This window comes from Chaetodon auriga, chromosome 12, assembly GCF_051107435.1.
Source record: "Chaetodon auriga isolate fChaAug3 chromosome 12, fChaAug3.hap1, whole genome shotgun sequence".
In the NCBI taxonomy this organism is placed as follows: domain Eukaryota; kingdom Metazoa; phylum Chordata; class Actinopteri; order Chaetodontiformes; family Chaetodontidae; genus Chaetodon; species Chaetodon auriga.
This window is the reverse complement of record NC_135085.1, coordinates 11381570-11403937: the sequence shown is the minus strand read 5'-3', so window position 1 is coordinate 11403937 and position 22368 is coordinate 11381570. Positions and strand designations below refer to the sequence as shown.

The window sequence follows — 22368 nt, the reverse complement described above, 5'->3', positions numbered from 1 at the left end:
CACACACATACACACATACAGCTCTGGCCTATAGCGTGTCAGACATAATAAATCAGTCAGCAACAAGGTTGACTGCCACAGATAACCTAAAGCCATCTTTCACACACACGGCATCTAAAAAAAACACACTGGAGACACCAGGCAGTGTGTTAGTCAGCCTGACAGGAATGACCCAGTGACACCATCAAGCAAGATAGCCACGCTGACATCACTGAGCAGGGACAGGTGAGATCAGCTCAGGGAAGTGAGGACTATTCTCAGTCATTAACAGTAATCAAGCAGGAGAGGGGACTTAATGGTGATTCATTGGTTAAATAAAACATGACGGCTAGCAGCTCCCAGAAGCTGCAGTGAATCACTACACGCCATAGTGTAGAAGCGTTGGTTGAAGTAAACAACAGCATTTGAATTTTAATCGTGTGTTCAGGTTAGCGCTGCAGAGCCAAATTCAGAGGGGTTCTTCCTCTGGGGAGTAGACACGAGCCCAGAAATCAGCCAGTTACAGAATGAATGATCTTCTCTGCAAGTGATCAACATCAACAAAATCTGCATCAAATGTTGTTACTGTCTATGAACTTGGTTTGTTGAGTGCACAGTCGATGATTCAGGCCACACCTGGCTGCAGATGAACGGTCATGTGATGACCTTAAATGGACAGAGATCCTCAGGGCGGCATGACAGTGTTGCAGCTTAATTTGCTCAGATCTCGCACTGCGCCAACACTTGTGCAGAACATAACCTATTTCTCATCCTCATGTCTTCCACATTTTATATTCATAGTCATGAATAGAAGGAGGAGGGAGAGGTAACATCAGAATAGCACATCCAGAAGTTAACTTATTCAAAAAAGAAGAGCAGTTCCATGATTTTCTGTTGTGCTTGGTGAAATTTGGGGCAACTCCTAGTGACATCTAGTGCTCTGGATCTTAAAGGCATTGCCATCCGTCGTCTCTCCACCACTTGCACAAACACATTTTGAAATCAAATCGTCAGCACTGTTAAATTAGCTATTTTTATTTACAAGGCAGACCACACATACAGTACAGTTACAGGCTGCTCTGGGGAAAGCCAGCCTCACAGCAGTTCTCGACACACACCATCACATCAAAAGCTCCTGAGATCAAAGGAAAATGAATGACACTTGTCAAGAACACGCTCAAGATCTACACCCACATATATAAAAGTAAAGTTACACGGACTGATCACGACTGGTAGAGATGAGATTTCCCCTCACAGAAGAAGTTGCCTTTAGACTCCACATGTTGGATCAGTGTTTCCAAATCAAACGATCTGACTACACGGCTGACCTCAGACCAGATCGCACCAAGAAACTTCAACTAGAATAATTCATATTCTTAAGGAGTTGTGCTCCGATGCAAAAATAAAACATAATACTTCAGTGACAGATCTGAACACTTTTTGCGATAACATTAGGGCTTTAATCTAATACTGTTTAGTAGTTTTGACGTGTCCGACTAGTTAAAAGACACTCACATTTACCTAAAGGACATCAAATCCTAAAGATTTTAAAAGACTTGAATATAATCATTATGAAGTAAATAAGTACTTTCAGATTTCCTATTTATCTGTATACTCAACAGGGAGAATGAAGAGTCTAGGTTACTATGGTTTATGGAGTTTTCTGTCTATGAGTGGGACCGTCAGGAGAGCAAGGTTTGCTTTACAGGCAGGTACAGTAATATATTGTAAACTAGGGCTCATTTGGGGTAGCACAACATTACAGGACACTCCGATAGAAATCCACTGTATAGAACACAAAGCCTATGAAGTTCAGTCATGCAGGATATGATTCCAGTTCTATACATTACAGTTCTATCTAACAGGTCCCAGACAGTAACAACTAGTACGGTTAAAACCCTCAGAGACACAGCGACGAGAGAGCTGCTGAACACTTTCTGTCCAGGAAGAAGAGGCTTTTAATGGCACAGTAGAAGTCCTTGATCCAGAATAGTCCACAATAGTGCTGAAGTCATTGACGGTTGTGATTTGCTACTGAACGACCGGTTGTGTTGAGTTATTTAATCCAGGTAATGGATGTGGAGTGTGTGTTTTTTTTATGCTAACGTCACAGAGAAGGCGATGGTGGTGGAAGATCTGGAGCTCATGTCCGCCGAGGCTCCATCCTGTAGGAGAGCTGCGTCAGCGCCCTCTGGTTGTCGATCACGCAGAGCTTCCTAACGTAACCCCGTACCTCCGCTTGATTTTTGTTGGGTTGGCATATGTCGGGATCTGACGCCGCGAGAGAGGGAACAGAAAAAATAGGATTGAGAGGATGTGCGTGCAGCCGGCATGTAAATGTGTGCTGATGAGTAAAGAGCAGACTTACTGAAAGGTTGGCTTCTACAGTGCCTCACTTGGCGAATTGTGTTAGCTATAATACGCTGAAGAGATAAGAACACAAAGTATGAGTGAGTGACACATAAAACATATCAATAACATGATTCATGTGCCCTTTCAGAGTGCACAGAAACTCACCATTTTCTCAAAATTGACCATACTGTCAATGAAGGTCTTGTTGCCCTCATGTGTAAATGTCATATCTGGAAAAAAAAAGAAAAAATCAATTTAACAGCAGCCATGTTCCTCCCAGGGCTCAGTCTCATGTGATAGAGTGCCTGAGGTCTCCTCTGTCCTCCACACGAGTCGTACCTTTGAGAAGGAGGGGCATGAAGGGGATGATTGGCGGTTCCAGTTTGGTGACAGTGAGTCGGTAGGACCGGTGGTTTCTTGATGGGTCCTGGTACCAAACATACAAACTGTCAACGTTTCAGACATTTTGATGTTCAGATCAGCCAAATTACCCCAAAAATAAACACTTTCTTAATTACCCATAGTTGTATAGTTAGTGGTGGAATGTAACAGTATAACTCGGTACTTTTTTTTTTTTTCCAAGTACTGGTTTCTTCCTTCTCCACTGCTAAACAGATATTTTGTTAATCTATCATCTATAGATTTGCTGCTACTCCGTACTATGGTGTTGAACAGAATTTCCTGCAACTCACCATCATACTCTCAAACTCCGCATAGAACTTCTTAAACTTGGTGGGGAGTTTCTGGCAGGAATAACAGAAGATTTCGGTGTCGTACTTTTGCAACAGTGGAATACACACAATGTTCACTGAAGAGCTAGACGTAGATTAGACCGAGTTTACCTCCCACGTCTGGCTCAGTCTGCTGACAGCAGGGTTGCTCATCCCCATGATGATGGCAAAGAATGAATTCAGGTTCTTAAACTCCCGACAGCTACAGACAAATATACACACACAAGACATAACGTGAATGCAACTAAAGATGAAGCATGTACATGATCGAGTCTTCATCACAGTCCCCAGCAGGTCCTACTCACTGCGCAGCTATCTTGATGAACTTCTTGAGGAGCTGGACTCTCTTGCTGAGCTGTCCACAGAGGCAGACCTCAGTGACCACCCACAGCTGAACCTGGTTGAACCTGCGCAGAAACAGGTCCAGATTGGCCGTGGTTCTCCTGAAGCTCTGCCGGCCAAACGTGTGGTAGAGCAGCTCATGCTGCAGAGAGGAGGGAGGTGACGTTAGGGGGAGCGGGTTTAGAGTTAATCCAGCTGACAGGTCCTGCCACCTTACATCTATCAAGCTTTACTCCTGCAGGGTTTTCCTTGTGAAAAATCATGCAGCAACAAAAATCTAAAATAAGGCTCTTTGCAACAGTGTACACGCTTGTACCAGATCATAGTCTTAGCCTGAAGTTGTTTTTGCCTGTGTGTGTGTGTGTGTGTGTGTGTGTGTGTGTGTGTGTGTGTGTGTGTGTGCGCTACCTCATGCACACAGCTGAAGAGCTCCCAGTCAAACATGGTCATTTGGTAAGCCAGGTCCTTAGAGCTCATCAGCTCAAACGTTGACATGGAGCCTGCAGAGGGACCCTCCTGGTCCGGAAGAGGGGTCTGACACATGTACACAGATGCACACATTTGTGTATATTCGTACACACAAAAAATGGCACAGGTTCACACACATTAAATAATCAACATATTTCAATTAAGGCATTTTTACAGACAGACAGAGTGTGACAGGCATTACTGTAAACCAATTTAATTAAAGCTTCAGAAGTTCAGGGGAAACACTCATCTCTTACCAGACCGTTGAGCTGGTCTCGAGGACAAGCAAATAATCTCCCGTTGATGCTCAGAGACGAAAATGCTGACACGTCATTTGGCTTTATGATTAATTTCTCTGTAATGGAGAAAATGGAGATCGTTGAGTCTTCATCACCGCACAGATCAGTCCCAACACTTAATGACAATAGCCAAATTGGAGACCATTACTTATATACCCAGTAGACAGAGTGTGTGCTGAGTCTGATCATCTGCAAGAAGCCCCTGAAGTGACTGATAATCTGCCTGTAGTTATAATCAATTTGTTCTCTTACCACCAGAAGAGCTGAGGTGGACCAACAGGAGCTCATCGGTGGTGCCAAGCTTGTCAGTCACAGCGCTGATCACTTCTCTTCCCGTCGCTGCCACAGCAACCCGGATAGTCGTGTATGTGTGATCACCGCAGTACACCTTCAATAGGACTAACACACACACACACAGATATAATACTGAAATGATGAACATTTGTTGGTGTGATGGCTGCACTGCAGGAAAGGTCAACAATCCACATTCACATCAGCTTACTGTCATCTTGATTCCTAATGGGCTGTTTCTTCTGCAGTCTTTCCTCTCCATTGCTGAACTGTCTTATTAGGGTTTTCTGTTGGATTGGACACAAAACAGTAGTCAGCATCCATATCACCATGACGAATGTAAAATGTAATAAAAACTTTTGTTCAAAACAATCGTATGGACTTACCTTTTTTGAGGATTTGGCTTCTTCTGAACTACAAAATGTAAAAAGTGTAGAAAAACAAACCACAATAAAGAGAGCTGATACACGAAACATCACAGTGAAAGTTTAACATCCACAAGCTGGGAAACATACTGTAATTTGACGACTTTCTCCAGGTCAGGAACCAAGTCTTTCAAAGCTCTCAACGTCCGAGAATCAGTTGATAAACTCCCATACAACTCCTGCAGGGACAGAGAGGAAGGACCACAGTCAGGCCGTGCATATAATCAGTGTTATGATCATTTACTCATATTTGAAAGCTTGCTTTGGTCACCTCAAGGAACGAGATTGCAGCAGGCTCCTCCTGTAGCATGTATGTGAGTGTGTTGGCCCAGCGCAGGGCCAGAATGACGGCCCTCCTCTTACTGTTGAGCGCGTACTCCAACTTCTCCTGTTCGGGGCCAGGCGGAGATGCCGCATGGTAGGTGCACACGAGGTTAAAGATAAAAACAACAATGCAGATCTTACATTTCTGACATACTTCAGGCAGGCAGCAGTATCTCAAAAGCTGTACACCCACAGCTTGAATCTAAACGAACCATCACTGCTGCTAAATACATATTTTTATGTACAACCCCAATTCATACCCAATCATGATACCATCACCTGTTACCAATGAACCTGTTTACCTGTGGAATGTTCCAAACCTGATGAGGAAACACAACTACATGCAATGCACAGTTAAACCTTATTACTGCAACCTAGGTATCAGATCGGGGTATAATCATCAGTGCAGCAGTGGTAAAGCACAAGCAGCTGCACACATGCACTACAATGACTAAGACAATAAGAAAAGACCTTCTTGGCCGGGATTGCAACTTCTTACTATGGTGTGAAGGGAGGTGTGCACCCGGTGAGCAGTTCATTAGTGCTGGACAGTCAACTGCTGCTTCAGCACTTCCATAAGCAGAACCACTAAGTTGGACAGTCCAAGATGCTGTCAGTAGGACTGTGCAACAAACAACAGATGTGTCAACAACAGGCAGAAAGGATATTGTGCCATGAGTAGAGGGCACAGCTGGCTGTTGGGCATGAAGACACAGTGCATGAGGACAAAATCATCCACTGCTGGGTCTAACAGATGGGAGGAAAAACACAGCAAGAGGGAAGAGAATGAGACGGGTGAGGAAGGAAATCATGAGGTTCAAAAGGTGAACTGTGAAAATACCATCGCCATTAATCCATTTATCTCGCTTATCTCCATCCTTCCATCTGTCGTTACAATGCATTTCATAGCATGTGGACCATCTCTAGTAAACATCTATTGTATCATATATTTGTTTCTTTTCAGCAACCTGGTTCATTGTGATGTATGTCCATCCTCATGGTCTCCAGGAAGTGCTCAAGAATCTTCTCCGGTGTTCCTGATATCACAGTGTACCTGTGAAAAAGGTGAGATGATGTGGAGAGCTTCATTAAAAAAAAAAAAAAAAAAAAACCCAAAAAACAAGTCCACTTTTGAGGGTCAGGCAGAGAGATATACATTCTACTGTTCACTGCAAGACTCCTCACACATACTTGATGCTTCCCAGGGTGGAGGCGCGGGGACTCTTTTCTAACACCAGCACAGGTTGTTCATGCTCTTTCAAGCGGACCGTGTTGGCTTCCACATCCTTTAAATACAAGACAAGATGCATGGACAACACCTGTAATGTCACTCCATGTCAAAAGCAAAGTGTGGCTTTATAAATGCAATACAACTCCTCTGCCAGAGGAGGGAGACACACGTCATAGACAGGCTGCACCACCTGGCGAATAGTGTAGCATGAAGCTTCACACAGCCCAAATGAATGAATTCAGATAGTGCTGAGTGGAAAGCATCTGACTTTTGGCTTTTTATCTTTTGACTTATCCGTGACTTTGTGAATGTACGCTGTTAATAACAGTATTTGTCACAGTCTGGACCAAAGACAGTAATATGGTGGTAGTGTGGCGACACTTGTACCCCATCAGAGGACAAGTGTTTATCTCTCATTGGCTTACCCTGAGTATCCTGTTGAAGTCTTCCTTGTCCACGCGAAGGAAGTGGCAGTTGTCCTCTCTCAGGACAATGGAGGCAGCACGAGGTGAATCTGTAACCAGGGCCAACTTCCCAAAGTCATCACCCTCGTGGAGCGTACACACCACACCCTACAACACACACACACACACACACACACACACACACACATGCATGAATGCACATATAAACAAACATGCCCCGAGATACAAACAAGCTCAGACACAAACACAGTTTACAAGTCATCTTAAGCCCTGAGGGGAAATCTGAAGTGAGCAGGAGAACTCAGGACAGGGATGAATCATCTGTACGTGCGTGTGAAGAGTGCACGTGTGTATGTACATGTGTGATCAACGTGTATGCACACATATGAGCATGTAGAGGACATCTGCCAGTACAGTGCTTGTAAATCAGCGTGTAGTGTGAAATGTGTGTACAATCCCCTTAAGACATTCAATCATAGTGATGAGTCATGGTGAGCTGGGCAGAGTTTGCCAAACTCCACTGCTGGTGTTTCCCAGCCCCACAGGGCAGACACTGCTGCTCTGCTCCATACAGACATGATCGGCTACACATTTTAATCCATTACTTTCAGATGAAGTGTCGCCCAATGAAGCAGAACGCTATCACAATGCTCAGGTCTCAAACAAACAAACATAATCATGTAGGTGGATGAATGCATTCAAGCCAGCGTGCGCACACACACCTTGCCATAGATAACCACGTTGACAGAGCCCTTCTGAATGATGTACCATGATGTGCCCTCCTCTCCTTGGTTGAACACTGGAAGATAAAGTGGACAAACAGAGGGACATGAGGCGAGAGCAGCAATTTACATCCAAATGCATTTTACTCCTCCTTAGAGTTACAATGCAGTCAAATCTGAACACACAGACATGATAGACATAATTTTAGATTAGAAGAGGATATCATCATCTCCAATGCCACTCCAGAACATTTTGAAGTTTTCTTCAGTACCAAAGCAATCCAGTGATAGCTGTCTATACAACAATGGGTTAACTGCAAGCAGGAGCTGCTAACAGCTAATTCAGCATAGTTTTAATAGTGCTAAAGTTGCCAAAGTGTAATGGCAACATTATTCTTAGTCTTTACATCCCCCAACACCTCAGAATCCTACAAGTATAGTTCCAAAATTGACAGCGTAATTATGCCTCATATCAAAGTGATAAATAATAACAGTATACTTAGTCCATTCATTTTAACTTATTCCATGCTGCACTATCAATATTTCAATATGCCGGTATTTGTCTTGTGTTGAAAACCAGGGAGCAGATGGAGGGTGTAGGGGGGTGCAGTGGTCTATATGGGGGGGACCCACAGTGTGAAAGACCTTAAAAACATGCACTATATATATAAACGAGAATGCATTCTGGGACAAAGTGAAGACTCACACACTGTTCCAGCTTTTGCATGCGACTCAAAGATCACGACGCTCGCCAGTTCCCTCTTCACCTGCAAACCAGAGCACACTGTTTTATTTAGCTGCACTGTGGAAACATGTGAGAGAGCAGAAAAAAATGCACAGATCAGGGTGTTTAAGGATTATTTCAATTGACCTTGGAGTCCTAACAGTCATCATCATGAGAATTTGAAGTTGTTGAAATCTATATATTTATCTACAGTAATAAATACCACTTAAATGAAAAAAGGATTTAAGCCCATTGTTTGTGAACCACTTAGTGACTCTAAGAATATATGGAGCATGAAAACAACAACAAAAACACTTCTAGAGCCATTACAGCCTTCAGGACTCCTCCACATGGTGAACGCTTGCCAACACACAGCAGAATGGTGTAAAACTGCGCCCAATTACACTGCTGAGAGAAAGGTTGACAGTGACCGCAGCTTCTGCCTCTGGTCTTAAAAACAAAAAGGCCGTAAAAAGTGGCTCTGAGGAATTAACGGCTCTTCTCGGAAACCTGTACTGTCCCTTTAAAAGAAAAGTGGACCGGCTGACTCACGGTGTTGGAGAGGTGAGCTAAGGCCTTGATGTGAAGCAGCTCATCATAGATGATCTCGAGGTCATCCCCTGTCCTCTGACCAGGCCTGCAGACACACAGAGGTTAGTCAGAATGAGCTCACCATGAAGATTTCATGCATGCACTTCACTTCTTATTACGCTACATAAAAATCAGTGATGACACATGCTAATGCTAAAAGAACGTGGCTGTTTTGAAAGTAGTGCTGTTAGTGTATTACAGTGTGTTGGTTTGGGGAAAACAAGAGAAAACGGTGAAATGGTTGAATACGTTTCTCTTATTTTAATTATTATTGGTCATTACTGACGATTTCCTGAGGATCATGCGCAGCAGTGCGTCCGGGCCGATCTGAGCGAGGAAGAGAATGGTCTCTGGCAGCTCCTCCTCGCTCTCTCTCTTCTCCTCCTCGCTAGGCAACGGCGTGTCCTCCTCCTCGTCGTCAAGAAAGCGGTAAAACAGATATTTGTCCTGGAAACCCAGCTCCTGGTCCACTGAGTCAAAAGACACCAGTGTACACATTTTCAGCAATCACAGTTGTTTTCTTCCCTCAGAACTAAATTTCAGACGCCTCCTTTGAAGGGTATGAATTTGAGATTCAATCTATATTTCATGTTGCTGCTTCCAAACTTCTAATTAATTTCCACATTGGTATTCACCCTGACACTGCAGTGCATGGAATGAGACTAAACAGCACACACTATATGAAATCAAGAGAGAAAGATTTAGTTACCGTGGTTGAGCACCCCTTCTTCTAGTAGAGCCTGCCACATCCCAACAGCATGGGACCGTGTGAGAACACAGGCACTCTGCAGCACCAACCAATCCACCAGCTCTGTGCCGACACAGCATTGTCTGCAATGCACACATTCCACTAAAATGCACTGAATCTTCCTACAGCTGTTGCATGCATATTCACAGTTGGGACTGTAGACAAACATGCTCTTACCTGTACGTCTTGAGGTGGTACTTCCTGTCTCGGATCATGTGTGGGGCTCTGGACAGAATGGCGTTGCGGAGAACCTTCCCCGCTCTCTGCAGCTTCTCTGAAGGAATCTACAAAACGCACAGGAACACCAGGCTAGTTTAGTGAACTGACTGTGTGCCGTGATCCAAAAGTCAGTAGTAAGAGAAATACCAATCCGAGACCACGTTCTGAAGAAAAGAAAACCAAAATGCTACGCTATCAGCTGGCCCTGGACATGGACAAACACACTCCAATATTTACACTGCAGACTGACTACAATACCCAGGTCAGATAATATTACCAGGTTAAACAGCGTATGTGCAAATAAAACCAATAAATTCTTCTGTAAAATACCAATAAACCAACAATAACACTGAGAATTTTGACCTTTAACCATGAGTTTGGTTGATGTGCTGCAAGGGATGCATGCAAATGCCAGTAACATACAGTACAGCACTTTACAGCAGTCATACCAGTAAAAGCGTATCAAAACATGCAGTGCACACATACAAGCAAACACATCCTACACGGATCACACCTGCCCCTTACAAACAGAGGAGAAGGACAGATGTGTGTACGCGCACACAGCTGCTGGAGAAAACAACAAAGCAAGGCATGCTAATTGGGCAGATGGGACCTTTATTCTGTGTGCATGCATTAGCTAGCATTAGCATAACTACAGAGGATCACAGCTGTGAGTCATCACTTGTCTTATCTCTGAACACACACACACCTCCAAAATTCATTCTGGCACTCTGCTTCATTCACAAACATGAAAGTATGCAGCAGCGCACAATTTTCTGACACTGTGGTCCAGTTTACTGTCTTCTCTCGACACTCTACAGTGTTGTGTTTTTGTTTTTTGGACAGTAACTTTTCATTTGAAATAACAGTGACAGCGTTTTTTCAAACATTAAAATCACTCATCTACTGGCCTGCTCTTTCTTGCACAACCCACCATGCCCTGTGCACACACATCTTCTGACACAAGTAGTGAGGCGAAGAAGAATCTAAGACAAGCTGAGGCTGCCTGGGACACACAGTATATTGGTTGTGAGTTTGGTTCATTCATGCTTTGTGTGAAGCGAGGAAGGACACAGCGCCCTGAAACGTGTTGGCAGAGTTCATTTAAAGGATCGAGTTGAACTTTTTTCCCATTTCCCGTACAAATCCAAGACATTTGGGTTCCAAGCAGTGATCTGGAGAGAGTGTTTACCTTGTTGTGAGCTTTGTTCACAGAGTCTGAGTTCATGTTGTCTTTGTCTGTGAGTCCTGAGGAGGAAAAAGTGTTGACAGGCTGATCAAAATGAGGCTGAGTTATAATGTCTATCATTATATATATCATGTAAGTAATTCAACATATTACCAACATTTACAGTGTTTCTTCATGTGTGTGTGTGTGCCTCTACTCACTGTCATTGTTGGATCCACTCTCCATAGCTCCATAAGGAGGAGCCAACAGTCCAGCCAAGCTCTGACGATACTTCTACAGAACAAACCGCACACAAGCGCACATCAGAAGTGACTGATGGAAAAAAATGTACACCTCTATTATTGTGATCTTTTAGAAGACATCATCTATTAAACATCAAAACCCATTACTCATCACTCTAACACACACACACACACACACACACACACACACACACACACACAGTGTTACTTTCAAGTACACACACTGCAAGTGCCCCTCAAAACAAAGCCCTTTGTACAACCAAGATCATTTACATGCAGAACAACTAACATTATATAACACACACACACACACACACACACACACACACACACACACACACACACACACACACACACACACAGCAGCATTCAAACCAAGGTTAATGAGACTGTACAGATGCTGCTCTTACAGCTGTTACAAACAATAAACTGTGTTTGTATCTCGATAGCAGGGACACTGAAATACACACAGCAGGTCATTTTGAATGTGCCATTGCTCTTCTGCAACCTATGCCCTCTGAGGACTTCTCTGAACCCACACACACACACACACACACACACACACACACAGAGGGAGAGACAGAGGGAGCATCTGTTTGACCGAAAGTCACAAAGCCACAAAGTCAATGACTCTCCTGCACACAAACACACACACAAGCAAAAAAAAACATTGCAAAGCCGTTTCTGGAAGTTTAAGTTTCATTTTGTGAAAAGAGCAGAAGTAAACAGAAGGACACATGACAGAGAACATGATTTAGCACACACGCACACCACAGAGTACACAGTGATACAGTGGAGGAGTCAGACTCACCTGAGGTAACACACTCAGCTGCCTAATACTGCAGGGACTGAAACCCCAGAGAGCTGCCCTCTGCTCCTTTACAACTCACACACAAGCCACCGGATAGCATCCTGCTCAAAACAAGCTGCTCTCCTCCTTTCTTTCTCCCCTCTCTCTTCCCCTCTCTCTCACACACAGTCACCCCAGTGTCTTTCTAAGTCTCTCGCTCCCCCTCTCTCGCCACGATCGAGCCAACAACCGAGCCACTTTCGCTCACAGGTTACCACGGTGATCTGAGTCTCTGAACCACTGAGCTACTCCAGTGGAGGAGGAGAGAGAGGGAGGGGGAGAGAAGAGAAAGAGAAAGGAAGCAAGAAAAGGAGTAGTGAGGGTGAGGACGCATGGAGGGAGGGAGGGAGGGGGGGGAGAGGAAGGCGGCTGGCAAAAGACACAACGTGGCCAATAATGGAGAGAGGAAGTGGGCAAGAGAGATGTAGAGCAGGTGAAAGGGACAGAGGAGTAAATGAGGGTAGAAAAAGAAAGTAAAAGAGACTCACTGCAGGCCAGCCAGCCACTGTTTGGTAACCTGTATGTTTACACATATCTGGCAGAAACTACAAGTGCTTCATGCTTACACCTCGTTAATTCATCTCACTCTCACTGGCTGTTCGAATTATGGAGCAGCGCTTTTTTTTTTTCTTTCATCTTTTCATCAAACACATGACTGCATTCATCCTGCAGCTTTCTAGTCCTCGCCACACACGAGCACATGCACACAAATTAGTCCATGCATACACAAACACACTAACACACACATAAAACACAAAGATCCTTTTACTACGAGCTGAATAAGATTCAAAAGAGGACGACCGCGGGCGATGGCTTCTGCTTCATGTCTGCTGTCCTAAAATAGACAGCAGAGAGGAAGACTGAGTGCACTTAGTTGACAAACAAACACACTAGAAGCCTGATAATACGACGGTACACATGCTGTAATAACCAATTATCGTCTTATCGCACTTTCATATGTTCCTGTGTCATGAAATGGACATATCACGTTTCAGTAAATCCAATTTCATCTCGTAATAATAAAACCAAAGGGACCATTATTTTTTTCATAAATGCAACAATGAATAGACGAATGTGTTTTATACTGATGCCGAGAGCAGAAAAGCCATCAAAACAGCATTTATTTTCAGAGAAATCTCTCTTTGTCAACAGGGTTGTGAAAAACAGTGGTCACAGTCATATTCATGTTTGATTCATAACGAGACTGAATTTTTTTACCCACGTGTAACACATGGAAAAGAAAACCACACTCTCATAACCAAAATCTATGGGATGTGCAAAATGCTGCATGTAACTAAAAACATATTAATCTGACACTTCCAAGAGTATTCCGTCGATTTAAAATTGCACGCCTATAACATTGTCACACTCACAATGGACAGTTCTTTTGCAGCAGATCAGAGTTATCCTCCTTTTATTCACACTTTCTACCTCCTCATCAAGACCGGGTGCCTACGATAACCACAATGCAACCCCATCTGCTGACGACCTGTCAGAGTTATGTTATGTTAGTAGCAGCTTATGTAGCTGACTCAAGTGACATCACTTGAGATGTCACACAGGTCCATGTGGAAGTACAAAAGGCTTAACACATATGCAGTCTTACTCCACACGGCCAGTAAAACACCTGATAAATCCACCCAACTACATCTCAAGTCAATAGTGTTCTTAAATGAGTAAATGTCCTTCAGCTGGATTCCACATCAGATTTTGGGGTGGTGAAGAGACCATTGAACATCTTTCTATAATCTGAGCTTGACCTCTGACCTCAATGTGAAAAAAAACTAGTATAAAGTCACGCTTGGGAAAAAAAAAAAAAAAACGTCCTTTAAAATTTGAAGTACTCAAGCAATAATCCATATGTGGGAAACACTAGACAGAAAAAATAAATAAAGAAGAAAAAGAAGAAAATGGGACCTTTTGGATTTGACTGCGTAAAATAGGAGATTAGAGCCCGACCAAACAACAGGGCGCACACTTGCAGTCTTAAGGCGGCGACTCTGAAGCTTCAGCAAACCAATCCGCTGCTCTGCCAGGACTTCCTCTCTGAGAGGGACCCAGTGAATGGAGAGAGGCCCAAAGAAACGCAGCTACTACAATGCCAACTCTGACCAGGAGATGCCAGACCAAAGTGCTGATTCTTCCAGTTTGTATGATACAGTGTCAGTTTGCAATATGTGATGTATCTGCTGATGGTGAGCTTTTATATTCTGAACATGACTCATCTAAGACACTCCGTACTACAGTGTCATTGACTTTTTCCCCTCTCAGATGTGATACACGGTGATATGTTTTATTGATGGAAGTTATATCTGCAATACACCAATATTACCCACAGTGTATGACCTTTTCATGCTTACGCTCAAACGGAAAGATCAATGCTGTCTTTGCATTTTCATTGGATTCATATCTACTGCAAGTGAATCCTGCTGATATCTCCAACAGAGAGTGGACTCGTTGTGATGTTTTCTTTGAAAAACAGAGCAGATATTTACGTTTAACTCTCATTCTTCATAGGAATTGCCTATTTTGACACTTCATATTGATACAGCACTAAAAGCACAGGTGTAAATAACATGTTAGTCATTAGAATGGAAACTGAATGAACAGAGCCGTTAACGGTATTAATTACCTCCGCACTTTCCCTGAAGTAACCTGTCAAAATATCTGCTGAATAAAAGGCAGTTTAACTGCATTTTGGACTATTCTGTCTAGAAATACAGAATTTATTCAAGCATAAAGGCCCAGAAAGCTCTGAAAACAACCTCTGTCTGTCTGTCTGTCTGTCTGTCACCTGAGGCGTGTGTCTAATAGGTGGAACAGAGAGGCACCGCTATGGCGGACAGCCCTCTTGTGGTTAAAGGCACAATGACAATGGTAGGTTGGAAACCTTTAGGGATGCTACCGAGTCAGAGTTCATGCTGAATCATGTGGTTCCAGCTCGCACTCACAGACACACACAGCAGAGCAGCTCATACGTTTTTTAAAACCCTCTCTTTGACTCTCACCTCCCAGAGACTCTTGAACTCCCTCTGCTCGATACGGAGCAGCTCGCTGGTCTCTCTGCTGACAATGGTCGCGTGGCGTGGTGTGTTGTCCAGGATGGACTCCCCGAACGCTGTCCCAATCCCCAGTGTACAGATAGTGACTGCATCCTGCACACCAACACAACAGATTTGTTTAAACGGCTGCTTGTAAGAGAACTACAATGTTAAAACAGGGAAAGGCAACACATTGTCACATTTCAGAAACTTAAACAAGAGAAAGTTTGGATTTTTTTCTTTAAAAAACCACTCAAAACTAATTGATTATCAAAATGTTCGCCAATTCGTTTTCCGTGTGTCATTTAAATGCTGCAGCCCTGAACTCCACACAGCAGTAACAAAAAGAAACATCCAAAGGTCTGCTTCATAAAAATGGACAGACATGAAGAGCAGACAGATAAATATATGGTAATTAATGCAAATCAATTCAAATACGAGGGGCGAGTAAACGGAGTCTCCTGTAAGGAAAATATCTCTGGGTGCTGGATATAATTGGACACTGGAGGCGAGCAAACACACACACACACACACACACACACACACACACACACACACACACACACACACACACGCACACACATATATGCACATACATACCCACGCCATCCACTGATTTAGACAAATATTCTGCATTCTATGGAAACCTTTTCAGCTGTCCAAACTGACATTTCAAATATAGCCACAGAAACTAGGCCAGCAATGGCACTTTAGGGCTACATACATAAAAAGGACATTTCACAATGGAGGGGCTTCTTATCTCAGTCTTTAACCGGGAACAAATCCCCCCTCTCCCTCTTCTCTCCCACATGTCATTCTTCTCCTCTAAATGTACAGGATAAACCTATTTCCACACTGTGGCGTAAAGGGCATAACAAGTAGCAGAAAGCACTGCTCCCAGAGGACTTGTTTTCTGTGCTGAGGCAGCTTTGCTCTGGCATAGTTAAGCAGGGAGACATGAGCTAATGTACTAGAACAATGTCAGCATTGAAGAGAGTCATGCAGGACCAGCTTTCTCAAATGAGGTGCACTTGTGGAGCATCTGGATTCTCGACAGAGACGGCTACGATAAAAGTAGCACAAGAGGGAGTAGGGGAATGGCGACTGTGAAAAATCATCACAGAAATAGAAGCAAATTACAGAATGAGCCGCGTAGTGTCTGTGATTCAAGCTTCAATTCATTATTCATCCATTCATTTGTGATTCAAATGATTTACGCACAAGAGACACACAGCAGCAAAGTGAAACTGAGAGAGTTTTACTGTATGAAGCTCTAATCTGACTGATCTTACCTGGTGGTTGGCAGTTTCTGACACTTTAACGTCCAGGGAGCCAGACAGGACAGCATACCAGCTGGTGCCTATGTCTCCCTGTCGAAACACTGCGCACGGTAAAATACATTAAACGAGGTGGATTTCACTCAGTGGACATACAGCGGATCCAATGCGTTCATAAAAACGTTTGCTGCCATTCTCTAAAACTAAAGAAAGCAATTATGACACTCTTATGGCTCTGAATAATGCAGTAACCATATTTACAGCCATAAGCGAGATCAAAGGTGCTAACATCCATTTCTAATGAACGTGTTAAAAAACAGCTTGCATTATTTGTATGCAGAGAGGTGTGCGCACATGAATCTGAATGATCAGAGTACGTCATAGCTCAGACAGCAAAGGGATCATCTTCATATAACACACACTGTGTACGCTGCATGATGACGCTTCACTACAGAGAGCCAGTCTGAAGCATCTATGGTCGCACACAAAATCAGAACTGTGTGTGTGTGTGTGTGTGTGTGTGTGTGTGTGTGTGTGTGTGTGTGTGTTTGTGTGTGTGCATGTACAGTACATACAAGTGATGCCTTTCTCCAGACATTCGTAGAAGGCACAGGCACAGATCTGCAGTAAGAGCGGAGGTGGGAACCTATGGAAGGCTTTGACCTCTCTCAGTCTGGTCAATATGATGTCCACATCCTCTCCCGAGCGCTCCGAGGGCCTGCGCACAAAAGAATTCATTCAGCCTAACATTAGCTGTTACAGAACCACATTGGCGCTAATTCATGTTTTGGCCTATTAACTGCAAAACTATGTTAAACGATGATTAACTGCAGGATGTAACTTGTTCAGCGCGATGGATTATCTATCCCGAGCGAGTCCATTTCTGCATAGAGAGTAAGAAAATCAATCAAGAACCTACAGTGTGCTTTGGAAAGCGGTTGGCAATGTTAAATATTTGCAATTAGCAGCTAATGGACTAAAACATGAAAAATCGGTGGTGTTGTCCCAAGATGAAAGGCAGCCCTAGCGCTTTAGCATTATCTGTGCATTTGCGTGAATGTGTGTGTGCGAGCGCGTCTATGTGAGCGCGCTGCTTCATTGTTCAGCCTGGTGTCTTAGCGATAGCAGTGGAGAGCTGCAGGCGTTACTTCTCTCAGCTCAGACCCCCCACAGGGTGTTGATGTAAGATCTCATTTGTACTGCTGCTATTTCTAATACGCTTAAATCTGAGCGCGCGCAGACACACACACACACACACACACACACACACACACACACACACACACGCACGCAGACACACACACACACACACACACACACACACAGGCATTGTTGGACATCTACACGGGCGCACAGACACGAGAACACACAGAAGTTTGATCTGAGAGCTTAAACATTCTGTTCGGCGACGCCGTGGTGAAAAACTACAAAGCCGAAACATCTCAGAGTAACACACACTGCAGTTAGTGCCATTCATTCACAGTTTTTCCTCTGCTAGTGACTCATCCTTGCACGTGTGTGTGTGTGTGTGTTCAGACAGAATAGCTAATGCTTCTTCCTTCACAGACGAGAGGCTATCTATCCCCTCTCCTCCTTCAGCTCCTTCCCGTTCCCTCGCTCCCAGCTTTCCCTTCTTTGTCTGCCTCCACTAAACATTTCTCTTATCTCCATCCATTTTTCCTCCTCTCTCAAGACGTGCCTGTTTCTCTCAGGAACATGGTAGGCGAGGTGGAAAAGAACAAATGGCTCCTGTCTTCTTTGCGCTACCCATTTTCTCCTAACCATTACTGGCAAACTCATGTTTCCCTCCATCCATTAAGCCCCACACTAACACACCCGCACTCACTATGCCTCCATTATTATCCCTTCATTTCTGCTTTGCAAGCTCACAGGCAGCGATGACTCCCCCTTTTACCCACACGCACACATACATACAGGGATAAACATATATATTTGTGTCCTCGGGCTGTAGTAGATTGTTCTCCGTACCCAGGACGGTGCTCCCACATAAACACAGACTTAGCCTAAAGGGATGCACTGCACAACACATCTTTCCAGTCCCACAACATCTGCCACGAGCTCAGGGCTATTACAAACGGGTCTTTTCCATCTCTCTCTCTGTCTTTTTAGCCCTTTTTTGTCTGAGTCATCCTCCCATCATCGGTCCACTGTCTGCATATTGGCCCTTGTTCAGACAGAGCATCATATCCCAGTGTAGGTTGGGTTAATGGTTCAGACAGGTGGACTCCCACACACTGCAACAGGGAGAGACAGGGTGAGCTCTGCGGGGTTCAATGGGTAATACCAGCATCACCCTTCACCTATCCGTCTACAGTGAAACTATTAAGACACATCAGTTATAATCCCCTGGTTAAATCCTTGTTCCCTCTGTCTTTCTCTTTTCCTGTTGTCCTGTGCTTGCTCGCTCCCTGCCTGTCCACACAAATCTTCCTCCCCTGTTAGCATGAGATGGATGCGACCTGAGAGCTGTTCACCTGATCGTACTCGCCCTCCATCCCCCTTTTCTCTCCTCCTTGACTTCTCCCTTTCTCAGCCTTTTCCCTCCACACTTCATGTCAGCAGAGATCTCAGCTTTCAACCACAAGTTGTAGCCACACACACGCACATACATACAGCATTTGCTAATCAGCCAGCATGACACGCTGAAGAGAAAATTGAGAGGCACCAGAAGGTTCTGCAGATTGTTTCAGGAAACATCCATCTGGAAAAATTCACTGTTTCCATACAAAATAAATCATAGGTTGATTTACGGCAGCCAACCAAAATGTCAGACAGCCTCAGCACAAACAGATTTCCCGAGCTGGCAGATTAATGCGTTACTGTAGCACAGTCTCTTTAATTGTATGTACACAGCTCTTTCAACACCCATCTGCATCACCAGTGACGACCTGAGATCCTGTAAAAAACGCTGAATATTAATCAGCATAAACACAGCTCAGTTTACAATTTATCAGCGAAACATTACCCATCAAATTACTCATCCAGCTGGAACATATTTGAAAATCAGCCTTCATACTGTCCAGTTAACCTGGATGATGACGTAAGCATGAGACAACAGGTTTGACTCAGGACTTCTTCCTCCGCGTTGAACTTTTGTTGCCCACGTCATCTGAAAGTCGTGAACTCATCACAGTGCTCTGTGCATTTATTTCTTCTGCAGCAGAGGAACATTAAACTTCATCTGGCATCAGGATCGGTGCTGTGTTTGTGTTGACTGGACCGTCTATTACCTGCCCGGGGAAACACTGAGCAAAACAAATCTGATCTTATCTCACATACTTCACACTCACTGCCAATAAATGTCTCTGGACAGATATATTAGAGACAGTCATATCTCACCCTCCGTCTTTGTTTTTCATTCTCCCTCTCCCCCGCCTCTCACTCTCCACTTGCTCACATCAACAGTTACTCTAGATGAAAGCTGCCCAACACACCCGCTCGCTCACACACACACACACACACACACACACACACACACACACACACTGTCAGATATTGATTGAATAAAGAGGTGCATAGCTGAGGAGCACTGAGTGCTCTGCAATAAGATCCTGTCCAGGCTAATATCACGACGTAAGCTACTACTGCACATTGACTGCATTTTGTTTAAGGTATTCAGTACTGTGGTGTGCTGTTTGGTGGATGTTTTTTTGTTTTGTTTTTCTTTCTTGTCAACACCAGATTGGAAAACACTTTAGTACTGTAAGGATCACACCTTTGTATTCTACACAACTGTGCCCATTTTACAAGAAATTCCACTCAACTAACACTAAACAACTGACTAATCAACAAAAAACATTCTGATTGTAACTATTTTTGAGCAAAAATGCACAAAAAATGCAGTGGTTCCAGCTTCAAATTGTAAATAATTTGGTGATCTTTGGGTTTTGGATTTTTGCTGACGTGAAGACATCACCTTGGGCTCTGGAGGGCTATGCTGTGCATTTTTCACTGTTTTCTGACATTTTACAGACCAAAGAATCAGCCAATTAATCAAGAAAGCAATCAGCAGAGTGTGAAAATAATGTGGCTGCAGCCATACACTAAATTACCTCTACCAAACAAAACGCACAGCACATTGCATATATATCGTGCACCAGTCTTCTTACAGGTGTGGATGCCAAGACAAGATGGTAGCTTCTGGTTGCCAATGGTAACGTGAGGATGTGTCATAGAGAGGTGTGTACAGTATGTGTGGGTGTAGGAGCTGTGGGGTGCATGTCTCCTACACCACTGTTTGTTTTAGGTGTGAGGAGTATCAGTAATTAGTCTATGGGCTGCCATTTCATCTTGTTTATTTATTCAAGCCCACTCCCCTGGATACTATGCCTGTTCTGGCACAGTATGCTTGCAGCATGAGACCTTGAGTGTTCACTGGGCAGACACAGCATGGACTGAAAGGTCTGCTAAACACAGCAGCTTCTGGCTTGTTCAATGAGGGAAAGACTTGTTCAGAAACATGCTGTAAATTGGCTGCTCAGTTATCCTAACATGCACATTCAGAGGAAACACAGCCTCAACTGCAGCAGCGTTGTGACAAACACGAGGGGGGGGTGGGAAGGGGGGCAATGCACTGACCTGCTGCTAATCCTCATTTCCAGGAAATCACTAACATACACGCCACGGTAGTATTTTAAAAATGTATGGCCGTTTGATTGAAGCGGACAGACATAAACCATGTGCGCCCATCCTGCCACCTATCGCAGCTCATGCAGTGCAGAGACATCCCTGTGAACCTCGAAGCCACCAACGCCTTTCAGTCCGCGCGCACACAAAAACACGAATCTTTCAGAAAACAGGGTGGATATTGTGATGCTCTCCAGCTTTAAGCATCCCTGGATGAGGGACATGTATTCAGTGGAAATGACAGCAGCCGTGCGAAATGCCCACAATAAGGCGTATCGCGCTATTATTGCACACTCACACACTGCACACGCAGCGATCGCCGGTTGCGATTAATCACGTTGACGCGGGTGATTGAAAGAGAAAACCGCTGCGTGGGGATGCGCGGCGTGGACGTGTCGCGGAGTGTGTATTCACCCACCTTTTATCCAGGCAGCAGATCCACTCCGCCGACGGAGACGAGTTAGGGGACGTCTGCACCGCGACCATCTTCCACGGCCGTGTGGCGGTGAGCGCTGCGATGCTACCGGAGGAGGCTTCCCGGTTGTCGGTGGTCGTTAATGAATGTGAGCTCCGGCTGCGCCCCCTCCCCGCCCCACTGCTTCGAGCTGCCTCACACAACTGTGTGCTGCTGCTGCCGCCCTCATCGTGGCATGTAGATGACTTGTGTCAGGCTGCCTTTATGGGCTTTTTGTAGGACAACTGGAGGGCTCACAGACAGCAGCGGGACACACTGCAGTGCGATGCTGCGAGACACAATTAAACATTACAACTGAATATATCAATATGTCACTTGTTGGCCTACTATAGGACATAATGAGCACAATTACAGGCTTGCTGTGTACAGTCAGTAAGAACATTTGAGGGAGGCAACATCAACTAGCTATATATATATATATTAGATCAAATATCAATCAATAATGTGGCAATACTCTGGAGGTGAGACTACAGGTGCTTTCAAAGGATATTTACTCAAGTGGTGTGCACATGGGTGGGGAGTGAAGTGCAAGGCAGGTCAGCACAAGTGCCCCTGGAGTCACTCTGGTCAGCACAAATGCCTCTGGTCAGTGCAGGTGCTGCTCCAGTCTGACGTTCGGGGAAAACATCCCATAAAGCAACTAACTGGGCTGCTTCAGAGTGCACTGAAATGCAACTTTCATTTTCCAACGAGCTGCTTGTCTCACAGAAGTGCTTACCCACCCATCGCCAGTGAGGCAGCGTCGAGTTTCACAAATGATTGTCGCTCATGAATTT

General features: G+C 44.3%; 1 protein-coding gene across 3 annotated transcripts; it reads right to left on the bottom strand.

Moving 5' to 3' along the window:
* Positions 1 to 994: 994 nt before the first annotated feature.
* LOC143328886 (rap guanine nucleotide exchange factor 4-like) lies at positions 995 to 21849 on the bottom strand. Of its 3 annotated transcripts, XM_076744329.1 has the most exons (30): positions 21536 to 21849; positions 17046 to 17188; positions 16486 to 16574; positions 15161 to 15307; positions 11261 to 11333; positions 11064 to 11119; positions 9830 to 9936; positions 9614 to 9735; positions 9191 to 9374; positions 8866 to 8950; positions 8296 to 8356; positions 7590 to 7666; positions 6868 to 7014; positions 6403 to 6497; positions 6180 to 6265; positions 5880 to 5958; positions 5159 to 5309; positions 4978 to 5066; positions 4849 to 4876; positions 4674 to 4749; positions 4424 to 4570; positions 4130 to 4227; positions 3813 to 3938; positions 3368 to 3546; positions 3174 to 3264; positions 3024 to 3074; positions 2671 to 2758; positions 2497 to 2561; positions 2348 to 2402; positions 995 to 2250 (listed from the first exon to the last, which is right to left on the bottom strand). In XM_076744329.1, the coding sequence occupies exons 1-30, from the start codon at positions 21601 to 21603 to the stop codon at positions 2123 to 2125; spliced, it is 2991 nt and encodes a 996-aa protein (XP_076600444.1). In that variant the 5' UTR covers positions 21604 to 21849; the 3' UTR covers positions 995 to 2122. The 3 variants fall into 3 exon arrangements, 2 of the variants coding, with proteins under 2 accessions (XP_076600444.1, XP_076600445.1); XM_076744330.1 differs by lacking the exons at positions 15161 to 15307; positions 16486 to 16574; positions 17046 to 17188; positions 21536 to 21849 and adding an exon at positions 12114 to 12217; XR_013077860.1 differs by lacking the exons at positions 995 to 2250; positions 2348 to 2402; positions 2497 to 2561; ... (13 more) ...; positions 6403 to 6497; positions 6868 to 7014 and having other exon boundaries at positions 9187 to 9374; positions 21536 to 21670.
* Between the last annotated feature and the right edge of the window lie 519 nt (positions 21850 to 22368).